The 16,663-nt window shown below is 38.6% G+C and overlaps 1 protein-coding gene across 1 annotated transcript in view; it reads left to right on the plus strand.

Moving 5' to 3' along the window:
* Positions 1-16,663, plus strand: part of pemt (phosphatidylethanolamine N-methyltransferase) — a 70,434-nt gene that overhangs the window by 3,260 nt on the left and 50,511 nt on the right. The window contains exon 2 of the mRNA XM_042396597.1: positions 1,367-1,474. Within this exon, the coding sequence (XP_042252531.1) occupies positions 1,367-1,474 (108 nt within the window). The remainder of the gene's footprint in view (positions 1-1,366; positions 1,475-16,663) is intronic.

Consider the following 16,663-nt stretch of genomic DNA (forward strand, 5'->3'; position numbering starts at 1 on the left):
TAATGTTTTATTTATTTATTTGGGATATTTTAAATTATTTTTTTCACATTCGGAATATTCTTAAGAAGTTAAAGGTCATTGCTCTTTGAAAGGGTGCACTTGCATTATTACGTTATTATATTATCATTATAGCAGTGGCATAAAATAGTCTTAAAATTACAAAAATAACGTTGATCGCAATCATTTCTGGGACAACATATCGTCCAACAAAAGTAGTTGTCGTGATAGGCCTAAGCAAGATTGCCATCAAACTTGATATGGATACCCAGAGGATGAATCCTAATGTTTTTGAAGGCCCTCTGACCTTCCTTTAGCAACACCACCATGCTAAAATATCAGCTTTACACACATTTGATCAGCACATTCATGCTCCCAAAGGATAAACCCTTTGTTAATAGCCTATGACTTTCCTCTCGCACCACCCTCAAGTCAAACACTCGAAAAACAGCCAAACCTGCATGTTGTTTGTTTCATCCAACATATTTGTGTTGTACTGTAGGGTGTAATGAACAGTTTACTCTCCTATTCTTATGTTTCATCTTAGTTCTCTATTTTATTTATTTGTTCATTCTGATGATAACACATTCACACTGTGAAATTTGTTCAGTGTGATCAGAGTTTGATATAATGGGCTCAGACTGATTGCATTTGAAACATCTGTATTGCCCTTGTGGCCCTAAAATTGTGATATAATACACATTAAACACCCAAAGCAAATGAGGGGCATTGGCCTAAAAGACATACTTTGTTGCTCTTCATCTATGGCGTCAATGGGCATAAGCTGGACAACCACACAGAGCAGCCCAGTGTGTTAGAGAGAAGGAAAATCTCTGTTGCTCCCCCTCATATCAGTCATTAAGATTAATTTTTATGCCATGTGCCATGCTTCACTTTAAAAAAAAAACCCTGTGTCACCTGTCATCAGTTTTTTCTCTTCATTCACAATGAAAATATTGTGTGATGGCCTGTTACTGTGATTTGATACAGCAGGATAAAAACACATGTGTTATGTAGTAATTGGTCAATGCAGAAATTTAGTCTGCAAGAACACCTTGGTCAAATCAAAGCGAATCATATTTAAGACCAAAGCCAAGACACAGTACATGTCTTTATAAGTTGCAAAATAACAGAAAACATTTACAAAATGTATCTGCAAGCTACATGGGAAATAACATTTGAATAAATAGCAAAACTTGGTTTAAGAAACAAGTCCTACATTTTAAAAAGGGAATCTTCAGACCAACTGATTCAGTCTGAAGGTTTGAGGTTATTTATAACTTCTTTATAACTAGCTATGGTAGACGGTATTGTAGAACACACTTATTGCAACTTTATTTTTCACAAGGTTGTCTCTTGTTTCTTTCAGATGGACTTGACCCTGTTGGAAGAGCTCCTAAGACACATTGACTGTCATGACTTCAGCTTCTGCGTTGCTGTGATCGCCATAATTTTCAACCCTTTCTTCTGGAATGTGGTAAGTGCTACTGTAGAAATTTGTTATCTTGCAGCTTAATTTTGTACAGCTAGACCTGTCTGGTCATGCTCTCTTACTGTATGCCTAGAGAAGATCAAGTTGAAAGAACAGGAATAATGAGACACTTGGAAATCCTGTGACAGCCTTTTGATTGGTTTTATTCAGTAAGAGCACTGCTGATTTTATTTTGGCATGATCGTATTGGTTTAAAGTTTGAATACAGCTTAGTGTGTCTCAATCTCCAGATTGAGGAAACAAAGGATTTGAAACCTGCATAATTTATTGTCTTGGCCACTTGGGGACAACGCAACAAGCTTTAAACATAACATTTACTACCCAGTGAATGTAAGTCCAACATTTAAACTTGATTTATGGTGTTTATAGTTGTTCTGAATGGCTTCACTCAAAGGTGCATTGAAAAGCTGATTGTCACAGAGAAGGCAGAGTGGAGCGTAACTGCAGTGCTGGGTGATTTGTCACTGTGAGCCACACCTTTCACATTATACATAGAAATTTTAAACATTATCAATGTAAAATTTTCACTTAGTACAGCTTTAAAACGTCACTCTGGGATATCGTGATCAACTTTTCAATTTTCTTTGACATTTTATGACCAAAATGATTACTTGATCAAGTGGAAAAATAACTGTCAGGCCATTTTTTAATCAAAATAACTTTTAGTTGCAGCCTTCCACTTTCAGCAGCATTTTAGCATAAGAATGACAGTTTTTCCTTCTAGAAGCACGAGTTTTTATGCTATTCATTCTTCCTGTGTCTCATTAGTACAGTGCTTTATTTGAAAGTCTGTATCTGCACACATTTAAACTTCTCAAAGGTAGCTCATGTGGCTATTTGACTGTAGCAAGATGTTGTGCTTCCACATTATTGATTAGTGTCTGGCGCTGCCTAATCTTCACAGTCATGTTTTCCAACTACACTCCCCCTCCCTTCCTCTCGTATTTTCCAAGAATTGTGAGGGAGGAGAAAGCTCTTTTCTTTCTTTAGGATTTGTAGGTAGCAGTGTGAGGTGCACGCTGCCCTGTTAGTCGTGTACTTGCAACAGGAGATGGTTGATATGACCGAAAGCTGCGGACGCTGTGACCAACAGAGTCTGAACTGAAGACGTTTTGCAGTATGAAATGACCCAGTAGTGTGACCCGGTAATTAAATTGTGGTACAACACGTGTGCAGCTTTTTTCTCTTCTTTTTTTCCAGTTTTAGTGCATTTATCAGAAAGTCTCAGAGGTCAGGGTCGGAGTGAAATGCTGGTTATTGATCTCTCAAGGAAACAATCCTAACTGCCTTACTACCAATCAAAACTCTGATTTGAATTGCTAAAGACTGACAAGTGAAATATGACATTTCAGGTGTAAAATATCCCAAAAACTCGTGTCTGTGTCATGTGAGTTGCCATGATATAAACAAATGTCTGAAAACACACGCAGCAGCATCATGGGACTCTTTTTTTCACATGTTTAATGTCCATAAACCACAAGTGATTGCAAAAAGACTAACAGTCTGCATATCTTTGCCTCTGCTGGTTTGATTCTGACCAAGATCATAATCAGAAATTAGTATTTTGGCTTTTCCATCATCTCTTCAATAGATCTAGTTGTGTCTTTTCATGGTGTCAAATGGAAAAACCTCCCTGTGGTGTCATCTCCCCGGAAGCTTGACCCATACTAGAGACTAAAAGCCAGGATATCTCAGCCTCTGCTGCATGAATTGTGACCTTTCTACCTTTTAATCTGTCACTTGTGAGTCCCCCAACTTTATGGAAGTGTAACACTGAATTGCTAGAGTGTCCCTTTATCATTGGAATCCCTGTATTTGGAGAAATAATAATTATTTTTTGCCTTTATGGATTTGCATTTCCAGTCGTGGAACCCATTGTGTCTTGAGGAGCAGTTTCCTGGTTGCTCACTATCCCCCTTATGTGCTTTAAACACACACGCAGTATATATACTGTCATAACCAAGCAAGGGATTCCTCACCTGCTTCATAATGGAGGTATACTTTACGTGCACTGAACACAGTGTTCCTACTGGGACAGAGACACAGCAAGGCCTGTTCCTTGAATTTGTGGTTTGGTGTGTGTGTGTGTTTGGGCACAGATCAGGACGTACCAGCCCTCTACTATCACCGATTAACCTTTTATCTTTTCACACAAATGGGCTGTCCATGAACGACACACTCATCAGACATACGCATACACACACACAAGGCCTGCTGATTAAAGTTATGCTTCTGAAAATTCCAAACTTTGTGAATCTATTCAAGCCTTCTGGCAAAGTATCACAAGGCATATTGAAATAAAAAGTCTTTATTCGTTTGGGTTTAGGATGCAGATCAGTTAAGTGATATTCTCTGATACTTGATGGTATTTATTTGATCAATAAAGTGTGTGCTACAGTCCCAGAAAATAGATCAGAAGAAGAAACAGGAGATTTCTGGGCTCAGGGAGATCCAGGAGGTCAGTGTGTCACATTGAGGCTGTGACACATTGACCTTATTGTTGAATGGGGCCAGTCCTGCTGTCAGGTACCAGGAACAATCAGCCAACAGTACCGTTGTGCCAATTTTCTGTTTGGTACTCTTGCTCTTTTGGGAATGTTAGAATCGCTGCAGGCTTAACTGACCTCAGCAACACCTTCACAGTGTGTGCTACAAGTGTATGTTTGTGTGTGTGTAGGTGGCCTGCATAGTGACTCATCTAAGTTGAGTAACAGAAAGCCTCTGGAAAGTACAGATGAACTTTGCCACATGGGCAGACTGTCCAACACATCCTTATAATTAACTGACAGTATAGGTCTAAAATTTAGCTGTCAAAAAACAACCTATAGTTATGTTTACACCATCTAACGGCTGTAGTAGTGCACTCCAGTACGAACCATAGGATCATAATGTACCGCTTTCCCAAAAGGTTACAAGTCACTGTTAAAAAATAATTCTGTTTTATGGTGTGGCAATGCTGTGGTTAAGGTCTGGTTGGGTTTAGGCACAAAAACCACTTGGTTAGGGTTAGGGAAAGATCATGGTTTGGCTTAAAATAATCGCTTGAAATGTGGTTTATACTTGCTTAAATTTATGCAGCCTTCATCGTCACTGCAACAGTGAACACCACAACGTTACGGTTTTTCAAAAACTTCCCGACTCGCGGTTGGAAACATGACACTCGCGGTTAGAGACAGGAAGCAAACAGTGGTCTCTTGCAGTAAATTCCACCAACTATCCATCCACCCAACCCGCCTCCTCCCAACAAGGCAAATCATCATATCAAGTCACCTTCTATTGATGTCATCTGAACTGCGTCATTTCCACGGGTCATAATTGCATGGCAGCTAGATGGCATAAACGTAACTATAGGTCATTTTTGCTGGCCTGAATTTTGGACCTATACAGTCATTGTTCTTGTGAGGATGCATGCAGACTACTGCACGTGCTGATGCTAATTACACCTGTGTGGTGACTGCAAGGGTGTCATCAAGCGACCACCTCTGAGGCTGAAAAATGAAGCCAATGCGGGAGTGCCAAAAACTGCAGTTCCTCGAATGGCCACTTGAGGCTGGCTCCAAAAACAAGTCAATCCCCATAGACACCCATGTTAAAATACCCAACTTTACAGCAGAAATAAACATGTTTACAGCCTGGTACAAAAAATGATTTTGGTCTCTGTAGCTAACTTCCCCGTTCATGACAACTGTACAGGGGGTGAATTTTTATATAACTCACCCATTTAGATTTTATTAAGGCTTTTATTGAAATGGTAATCCATTTACGTGTGTTCATCTCTTTTCCTTTCTTTACAATGTTATTTAAGTGTTGCTGTGGAGTGTTGTACAGACATTTTTCGTCAATCTTGTCAATCTTGTCATATCATTCACCTACAGGGTAGGTGAATGATATGACAATATACGCATATCATCAGACAAAATGAATTTGTCAACCGCCATACATACGCCAGACTGATTGATGGCAATATGTGATGTGTTAGAGATGTTCTGAGCTGATCCTCAGGATTGGTATCAGGACAGATCCAGATGTATTTTAATGGAGCAGTATTGGCTAAAATTAAGCCCGTCAAATGGTCATTGTTCTCACCTGTGTTTTATCCGCCTCAGCTCGCTAGTTATGCAGTGCTGCTCTCCTTTATTACAGCTGGGCTCTACAGTGCAAGCATTTCATTAAAGATGCAAATGAAAAGAGTTTGTGACTGTGAAGTTTTTGGGGGCACACCAATTCTGACAGCTGGATTGGCAAAGTATATAATCTGTTATCGAATCTTTTATCCCTCCTCTGTTTCTTACTAGCAAAGAGTAACAGTGTACAAAACATTCAGCAGCTTCTGGTTTTTAGCTGGCACTGACTGTCGCTTTCTTCCGTTAAAATGAGATACGTCCCCTGTGGCAGATTAAATCAGCTGTTGCTGATTAATTAAAATTCTATGACTAACTTTATGACAGTCCAAAATGAAACTCTGTAACACAGCTTTACAATCCTGAGTGCAAAAAAACTCATGAGAAATGTGTGCCAAACTTCATAGACTGTTATTTCAGTGTGCCAGACGTATTTAATCAACATTGCATATTTTCTGCTGTTATGTTTACTATTATGTATTATGAGCATCTGTGACACAAATATTTGTTTCTTGATGAATTATATGTTCTATCTTATCTCATTATTAGGCTGTAACTTGAGTGTGCAGCAGCTTTATCATTTAGGTAATTATAGTTTTGGTTCAGACTTGGTATTGGCAGCACATTATTATTACCCACTATAATATTGAATCAAAATTTGGGCAAAAAAATCTTAATCGGAACATCCAACGTGTTTGTCCTTACTTCAGTGGTCTGTAGAAATAGCTCTTCACAGGGTCTGTCCCCTGTGATCACGGCGGCTCAAGTGACACTGAAATGACCCCGAATTATCCAGCCGCTCCCCCTGTCTCATTAAAACGACGGGACAAGCTTAGTGTAAACGAAAGTGTCACATCATTAAATCACATCTGGAATTTTTCTGGATACGAGACATGTGAAATGACAAGTTTAAATGAGGCAAAGTTACATGACTCCAGGAGTAGAAAGGAGTTTATTGTGAGTTTTGAAGTCAGTCTGGCTGAGCTGTCACATACAGACTGTTGTTACAGCACATGTTAGTTGGGGAACCCATCTTTTGGCTGTTGGTGGCCAAGAGACACAGATTTGCAGACTTAGCACTGCTCTAGCTGTCGAGGTGAGATGAAAATTGACTTCAGGTTGTATGTGAACAGTTACATTTGAAAGACAAAACAGTCCAACTTTCAAAAAAGTCACTTTTTGGTACTCTCCTCCCACTCTGTACTGTTACTGTTTGGAGCCAGGAGATTTTTTTGTTACTGTGAACCATTTTTCACTTCTACAAGTCATGTTTTTGTGTTGCAAAATATCATGTCATGATGTATTACTTTTGTTATTATACTGATTATGACACTTTGGTTGTTAAAGTAACGTCCATGGTGGCCAGAGTTTGATTCCCGATGACTCTGGTGATCCTGACTTTTCCTCTTTCGCCACAATCAAAGTTTTCACTCAACCCAGACGGTGTAATTCTCGTGTCTCGTTAGCCTAATTCGTAATACGCTTCACTTCTTGTGTGCCAAAAAGATTTTCCATTACTGGTCATACCCAGCCACTTGGGCTGGGGTGAGACAGAACTGGCATTCACGTGCAGCACCTGTTCTCCTTCAGCCCGTACACATTACCCTGGTTGAAAAATAAGATAATACGTGCTCATACAAATGTTTCATAGTGAATTCAGTTGTCTTTAGTCATCATCTCTGTGCACCTCCTCTTTTCCGGCTCTTCGTTTTCTTTGTTTGTCTCACTTCACTCCTGCACCATTTTTCTCTCCTGACCCCTGCTGTTTTCTTCTTTCAGTCTATCTTGATACTTTCACCATCATCTTCTTACCACTCCCCAATGATCCCACAGGTCTTTTCTTTACTACGTGTTCGTCATACTTTGCCTCTCTCTCCCACGCTCTCAGTTGTGATTGGCCTGTTACTCTGCTTTTTCCTCTTAAAGTCTTAATCTGTAAGTCATAGTAAAAACGACTATTTTGTTAGTCTTTATTGCTGCTGTCTTAGATGAAATCAAAACCAAATTTGTCAAAATTTCTCCATTTACCATGTAAGGCTAGACTTCTATCTTAGCTGCACTGGAAAGCTATTCTTCTCCCTTATGTTTGAGTTTGAGTTTGACAGCTCAAGTGTTTCTCTGTAATTATTTGGAAGCAGTAAAGATAGCAGCTTTGGCTATCTGGTCATGTTTGCCCCAACTCTGTGTGCTCTGTTTGTTTCTGTGAGAGCTTAGCCTCTGACTCAGAATTTACCAAGAACTCCAGTGTTGTTTACTCAACTTTGATCATAATTTTGAGAATTATAGACTGTCTATTAAAGTTCTTGTACTACTGCATGTGTTGAGACAATATTAAACACCTATGCGTCTCAGAGGTTTCTTGGCTTAGTTTGTGAGACAGAAAAACAAGTTTTGTATTCCTCAAAGTGAGATGTCAAAGAAGGTATTGTATTGGCGTCAGTATATAAAAAAACCACAAATGTTGACATTGGTTGACAATTGATGACAATCTGCTGTTTCTGGTTTTCTTGGTGGGGAGGCGACTCATGAAAAAAATGTTTAGCTTCGATTTGTAAGTCAAAGAGTTACAGTCAGTTCTGAGTCTGTTCTGCATGACGGCCGTGTGATACATTTATCAAAGACCACATTTTCATTTTGCTTTTGTAATAGATGTGTTTTCAGTCTCTCAATGATTGCTTGTCACTATCAACACGGGCTATCAGCTGGTTACATAAGCCTGCACTGAGAAGCTCCACTTCAGTTGCAGTCGTAGAATGTTTTGGAAAATTACACCCTTACTGCATTTTCAGTTCAGAGAAAGAGTGGGCTTGTGGGTTAAGTAAGACAGCTGATTGGACATTGTTCTAAAGTAGACTAATTTTGTTCTATCCAAGGTTATCATAACATAAACCTTAAAGTAAAAAAAAAAAAAAATGTAATGCAAGACTTTGAGGAAAAGCAAGCAGAAATAACAACCATAAACATTAGACATAAAAGTAAAGGGATTATGCTAATATTGTGGTTTTATTGTGTTTTTTGTAAATTATCTTTATCTAATGCAAACTGAAAAAAAGAATGTAAACATATTTTTGTTTGAAGATACATTCAAAATACATGCTCTGATATGATGCTAATAACAGATTTAATGATTTACAACAGCGAAACACAATGAATTACTGTTTTTTATACAAGCTATAAAGTTTTCATTAACATGCTTATTCTCACTCTGACTTTAATTAAAAGTTCAAAATATCATAAGTTGATAAATAATTCCAACTTGACTATTTTATGAGGCAGAGCTACAAGCAAACTTTTATCTCATAAACTGTGTTCCATATTAGAGACAGTAAACCATTTTATCAGCCAGTTTTCTGCTTCTGCACTTTAAAGGCACCCTCTGGAGTTTTTGACCACTAGTAGTGCTATGGAGCAATTTTTTTTATGACTGGGCCCCCATTTTATAATAACTTTTGCATGTGAACGCGTATGAGAACACACATGCATGCATTTGGCAGTAATTCGCCAAGAAAGAGGCAATGTGCCAGCAAAATTCAGCAAACAACTAAACTGAAATGAAACAATGCAGGTTTCACATTTGCCAAAAAAAATTGGCTTTGCAAATGTATATGAGGAAGAAAATTCACTCAACATATATTTTGGACTCAAGCATATACACATTGTGTTTTGGTGAGCAACAGTGAATATTACATGACTTTGTTTACAAAAAACACAAATTGGGTACCTCTAACCTTTATCAGTCAATCAGTCTATATTGCAGCCTTTGTTTTCAGCTGGAAGCCTTGTATATGTAAATGTTTCTTTTCTAAAAAAAACCCAAAACATCATTAACAAGGCTGAGATGTAACATTTTTAAGTCATAATTATATAAAGTCATGGAAAAGAGACAGAATTAGTCACCAAAACAAATTAATTTAGCTTTTGTGTACTAACTGCATTCTGATTGCATCCTTTCTTTCTGATTGGGAGTAAACTAAAAGCACTCAGATGGAACAGAAAGGTTAGTGCCACAGATATTTTTACATTTAAAAAAAGAAAAGTCCATTTCAATGCATCTTTCATCATTTAGACCCTTGTGAATAGTTGCCAGGGCAACAGGCATGTATTCCTGTGTTCAGCTGGAGAGGTTACAGTAACAGGTGAGGTTCGGAGTTTTGCTCATCTTTGCAAAGATGACATTTCCACTGTTGTTTAGGACGTGAGGATGATGCCTCATTCAGGTGTTCATTTCATTTTCTCCTTTCACAGGACAGTAGCAGGTTGGCCCAGTCCCCGCCTCAGCAGATATCTTATACTAATTCAAAGTCAAATCTAGTCCCACGTAGATGAGATTAGGACTGAGGCTGCTTTAGATAGATGTCACGCTGACACTGACGAGCTGGGAGGAAAGTGGTCAGCGTGTTCTTTTTTGTTTTATCTCTCCGCCTTAGGCTGACATCTTAGCTGGAATCACGTGGACATGACATCGGGTTTTAGATAACAGGATGTGGAAACTCACTGTGTCATGAAAGCAGGAACAATGTATATTCAAGGTATATTCTGTTGACATTCAAAATAATTCTCCGGTCTGAATAGACTGTTGTGGGTTGAAAAGTGTAGTTTGAAACCAACTTGTTTTAGAGTGCATCAAGAGTGTCTTTATATTACGAAGACTGCACATCCAAAGATCTTGGACGTCTGTTTAATCTTAAATCGATCACTCTGCTTCCAAGTCCTAATCACAGCTGAGACTAAAGCCAGAAGTTTGCAAATTACAGGAATCAATTCAACCCATGAAATTCTATGTGATGAGTCAGCAGATTAGACGCTGGCTTTCACTCCCAAAAAAGTGTGCATACATAGCCTCCATGATGTAAGGCTCCCATTTTGCACTCCCTCTCTTAGGGGTTTTATCTGGTGCCTGAGAGGTCCTGATTTGGCCTTGGGCAGGACAAAAATGAATAATGTCTAGATGAGTCATCAGCTTTTAGATGGCCAGAAGGAGGGACTTGGTGGACTGGAACAGGATAGGTGTTTCATTTCATCAGGAGTGGGTGGAGAAATTAGAAAGAAAAGGGAAAGTGAAATAAAAAAAACCCTCCTAAGCCAACGAGAATATAAAAAGTGAACAAAAGGGAAAGTGTAACATGATGTCAACGTGACCTCCAGTGTATCACAGGTTATTTACAAAGTGTAAATGCTGGGAAAAGGAGGAGGAATACAAGCAAACTGCGTAGCTGATGCAGAGGAACCTCATGCAGCTTATTAAAGTAAAAGGAAGACAAACAGAGATATTGAGGCAAAGCAGCAGAAATATAAGACATCAAGACTCAACAAAGAGGAGGATGGGAAAAACTCCATGAATAGTTGAATACATGAAAGTAGTTGTAAAGTGCAAAGTATTTTTCTGTTATCTCTCCACAACATTTACAGAAATACTTGAAATATAGCCAAACGCTTGTTGGGGAAGCTGTTATTTGCTGGCAAGTGATGCTGATGCCAATGCCACACATCTTTTTCTTTGCCTAGAATTGAAGCACTTTATCCCAAAACAGAAAAAAACTGGCACCAACTCATAGAATTCTGGTGTAAAAGTGCAGAAAATCATAGAATCATTTACTGTTAAGGGTGTGCATCATCTCGAGACTTAAATTCTTGAGGGTGGACTCAGTATTCTAACCAAATTTACAGAATGAAGATACATATATACAAGCTGATTTTTAGGGCCCGAGCCCAAAGGGCAAAGGCCCTCTTGTATTTCGTGTGTTTGTTTGTTTGTTTGTTTGTTTCTTTCTTTCTTTCTTTATTATTACATCACCTAAATTTGACCCCTTAAACATGCTCAAAAACTCACGCACGCACATCAGGTGTGGTCAAAAGTTTGATAAAATGTAAAAATTAACCCCCAAAGTGCCAAAATGTGCTCTCTAGCGCCACCTATGTAATTAAAATGGCCACCATGACCCGTAGGAATGTCATAGAGAGATCAAACCAAAACTAAATTATTCGTCCCATCAAGACCTACAAAACATATGCTGACACCCCTGACCTAAATCCAACAGGAAGTCTGCAATTAGCCTGTCAATATAAGACTTTGCCTCAATTTTGACCTCTGAACAAACCCTATCTCCTCCGGGGGCGTTAATGTTATCGGCTTCAAACTTTAATAGATGACTAAAAACTTTGTAATATCTCGAATGGTTTGGATTTTTCTCTCCCTCTCAGTTGGCGTTGAATGCAGCTCATTTTTATAGGATACAGCAGAAAGGTCTATATACATACAGTACATTATATACAAACTTTGTATGAAGTTTGGTGTTATTATCATTTATTTTACAATAATTATAGGTCTTATATGTATAATTCAGTAGTGAGGATGACCTATGAGGGGACGGGAAAAAATGGAGTGAGGGTGACAGTTTAGTGATAAAGTGCTGTAGAAAAATAAAATCAAAACTAAAATTTGTAGCTCTGTACTGCAGTTTTTCCTTTATTAGGGCCCAAGCACCTAGTGGTTCACTCACACTCTCCTTTCAAATATATGAGTATTTTTCTGTGTCTAGCTGCAGTTATTTATTGTCTCTACACACCTGACAGTACACATGTCAATCAAACTTTGACCAGGTCATGTGGGTTAAAAGTCTTTACTTTTCTAAAAATAGACTTGATGAAAATTAGGAAATGAATTTGTTTTACACACAAACTCATTAAGAGTTTTCAATTTACTAATTGAAATTCAAGTGAATGGGTCCAAAACTTGCATAATTTTAATGCCACAGGTTTGAGCAAGACAGACATGTCTCACCCTGCAGAAAATTCTCACACCGTTGAGATTTGATGCTTCGCCATGACAGAGGAAGTTGTTATAACTTTATTGTACATGCTCCACTCTGCACCAAACTTTACATGTTTGATAAGAGTCCCGGCCTGAACATGTCCACATGACAATATTCCATCAGTGATGCAAACTTGATGAATAGCGCCCCCTGTGAAATGTCAGCGAAGCAGTCCCAGCAGCAGGAAAAACAGTGGACAAAGGAAGTGATGTTTATCTCCTTCTTGCACTGTCTGAACACAGCCCGAGTCTGAAGACATCTACATGCCCGTGACAGAGGCCCTTCGATTGCGCCGCGGCCCGACGCGCGCAGAGGCGCGAGGACCCGTTCAACACTGCTTGCAGCTTTAATTGGTAATGAAACTCCCCAGTTAACATGCTGTCATGACAACTTCTGGCAGAATGAGATTCAACAATCAACATTCATTCAGATTATTTTAATGGATTGACGCACAAGTGTTGTGTTCATGGGAGCATAAAGTCTTTGTCTTAGAACACAAACTTAATGGCAGTTATATTTAGGATGATTATTAGCAAGACTACGTCAGTGGAGGACTGTGCATTTAACTGTTGGGAATTTGTATGCTGCTGCTGCTGCTGTGTGTGGGTATGTGTGAGTGTGTGTGTGTGTGTGTATTTGCGGGCATGTATTTCTGTCCCTCTCAAGAACCAGCTGTAATTTTAGACCTTTGATGTGACATCCTTTTTTATACTGTCAAGCTTTTGGCATTTCCTGAACTCTTCAAGGCTTTTTGTTTGGGGTTCGCACTCATTATAACAAGACTTACCATAGGCAATAAACTTTTATCAATGTCATCCTCCTATATTGATTAAGTCTCAGTGACCGAATAGGAGACAAATTTTACTGTCAGTCCTGCATTGACACATATAGTAAAGGTACTTATAAGTAAAACTTTCATTAAGCTGCAAGTATTTTGGGGGTGTTGGCTTATTGTGTTTTAATGCACTGTGCTTCTTTGCTTCATGGTATGAAATATTAGCCTAGTAGTTTTATCAACAATGGTTAGGTCAGTGGAAATTAGTAGAGCAACCTCAGCAGCCCCTCACAAAACTTTAATGATAAAGTCATCAACTTGTGAATTTATGAATCGTGTCACACAATGTCGTTAAAGGGGTCATATTGTGCCTTTTGTGATTTTCTGTTATTTACATACTGTTATGATATTGGATATCTATGCCAAACATGGTTCCAAAACTTGAGGTTAACGTACACGTAGAAATGCTCCCTGCAAGTCAAAAGCCCAGATCCACACTCGTATTTCCAATCAGATTTAGGCTCAAACATGTACGGATGTATTTGAGAAGTTTCCATTTCGAGTAAACAATGAGAAAAAGAAGTGAAATCCTACTGCTATAGTTTGTTTCATGGTTTGTTGATGTAGCCTCTCGAGTGGCCGAAAGTCAGTGTGACGCAGCTTCCAGAGGCTAACCAATCAGAACAGAGTGGGCTCATTGGGAGGAAGACCTTAAAGAGACAGGAGCTAAAACAGCCTGTTCAGACAGAGGCTGAACGGAGGGTCTGCATAAAGAGCCAATAATGGACTCAATTACTCTGATTGCAAGGGTGATCTCACCTCAGACGTACCCACACGGTGTAGGCTAAAGTTTGAGAGTGTGTGTGTGTGTGTGTGTGTGTGCGCATGTGAGTCACAGCAGTGGGCTGCTTTGGAAACCATGTGGAGACTGCTGTTGTTTTCTTCAGACTGGGTATCACTTAGAAATCCATTTCTTGTAAATGATCATTGTCATTTCAGCACCTTGCTGTGCTGGTTGATTTGCAGGAAATTCAAGTTAAGGCCACTTATGGTGTCACTTTTTGCTTCATATTCCCCATGAATCAAGCTTTCAACAGTTTTTAAAAGAAAAGTTCATACTGAAAGAACATGCTTTATGTTATTGCATCATTGTTCAACATACCGTTAAGTAACAAAGGCATGAACAAAGGAGACAGAAAAATAAAACGTGTCCCCGGTTGATTATTCGCCTCTGGACTGTAAATGAATACATGAAAAGATACATTAATTTACTATAATTTCTCAAATAGCCTTAATTAATTGCATCACCTGCAGGAAGAAGCTAACCAATCAGGACAGAGTTGGCTCATCGGAGGGGGGACTTTAAAGAGACAGGAGCTAAAACAGCCTGTTTCAGACAGAGGTTGAACTGAGGGGCTGCATAAAGAGCCAGTATAAGATAAATGAGGAGTTTCTGTTAACTGTAAATCATGCCAAGATATTCCAGTAGAACCCAAGAATATAAATATAGACCTGGAAATTTGTATATTATGTCCTAAATGTAAATATCAATTTGAATGAATGGCAGCTTTTTAAGCCTTAAAAAGAAAAATGCACATCCAATTCGTTTCCTCTAGTGACAGGTCTGTTCAGAACTGACTATAATTATATACATTTCTCAGATGTAAAGTAAGACAAATTTGTGTTTATTAGGATATATTTCAATTTGCAGCACTATCACCACCCCAATCTTGTCCAACTAATATAATTTTTAAATAGTGTGTATGTTTTTTCCTTTCGGCTTGGTTTCAACTAATTTGGCTTGTAATTGCTTGCTTTGCCCCCAAGAGCATTTGCAATCATATGATCCTGTTTCCTTTTTTTCCTTACTTTTTCATCAGTTACTGCACAAACAAAATCTCTCCTCCAACCCTCAGAAGCCGAGGTCAGCCTCAGTTGAACAAATAGATGCCACCCGGTGCATGCATTATCAGTCTGCCCGTATGTGGTGATGAATACGATAGAGCACAGCATATTAAACATCATCCGATCTTCTCCCTGCATATGCAGTTTCTCAGTCATCAGGTCTGTGCTGCCCAGTGACCTACATCTATGGGAACAAAGTACTCATCAGCTCATGCTGTCCACATCTAAGGCCAAACCAGCTGGTCGTCTCATGCAGCTGAAGCTGTCTATTAGACAGCAGAGGTCAGGAGACAGCAGAAATCATGATAATGAGAACTTGCTGGGAAAGGAGGAGATGGGCTGTTAGTTTTAAAGATTCTTTTTGGTTTGATTTTTGTTCTGGATGAGCTGCTTTTCCAAATAAAATGGAGTGTTCCTGTGTAAAAACTTTTTTGGTACACATATTTAAATGCCTGCAAAAATCTTGATTAATATGGAATTCTGTTTCCCAGATTCTCAGTGCAACATAACAAAGTGTTGATATCTTTTTTTATTTCAGAGATTATTTGTTGGCATTTATCACCTTTATGAAAGTGTAGAGACAGAAACCATTTTTTGCAATATTGCTGCATTTCAAGATCTTAGCAATGACTCACAGTACAAGTTGTAATAAACCATAGTTTTACGTAATGGTGAAAACTGTGGTTCAAGCACTGTCAGCCTTCCAGTTTATTTGCCAGAGCAGCCAGTGTAAACCTCTTCAAGCTGAACAGAAAAACAAACCAGAAGAACTGAGAGCTGTTCTAAGCATTTTTTAGAATCTTTAAAAACAGACAATCTCTTGCTTTCTTTTTGCTCAGCATGCTCTCAGTGTCATGACCATAGAAATGAAAAGCCAGAAATATGAAAATAAAACCCAAGTTGTAATAGACATGAATTTTGCTTTAAATGAACAAATCATTTGTGGCCTCTGATGGTCTCCATTATTCTTTGTGTCTTGCCAAAATAGTTTGTAAGGTAAGGGTGTTGCTAGCACTTCTGATCCTACTGAGAATCAACATTTTTTCTCAGAAGACAAAGGATGAAAGAAGGGATGGAAAACCAAGATTTAAAACTGTCGGTAAGAAAGAAGACTCAAATGTTTCTGTGTCTTCTGGATGTGCATGGAGGCAATGAACTGTTTATCTCTATAAATATGTCAATACTTATTGCTGTGTTTGTTTTGGAGTCTTTCTGTTTAGTGGTGAAAAATCAGTTGATGCAGCTTAACCTCAGATGACTGTGATACTAAAGATAACTAAATCAGTTTATCTTAGTCATTAATCAAATTCTTCATTGTACATATGTATTTGGTTCAGTAAGGTAAAAGACATTCAGATAGATATTAATGACTTCAGTGAAGACCTAAAGATTCAGCTCATTGTTTTAATGTTTTTATTCAATAGACTCAATTACACTGATTGCAAGGGTGATCTGACCTCAGACGTACCCACACGGCGTAGGCTAAAGTTTGTGTGTGTGTGTGAGTCACACCGGTGGGCTGCTTTGGAAACCATGTGGAGACTGCTGCTGTTCTCCTCAG

Source organism: Thunnus maccoyii, chromosome 20 (genome assembly GCF_910596095.1).
Source record: "Thunnus maccoyii chromosome 20, fThuMac1.1, whole genome shotgun sequence".
Lineage (NCBI taxonomy): Eukaryota > Metazoa > Chordata > Actinopteri > Scombriformes > Scombridae > Thunnus > Thunnus maccoyii.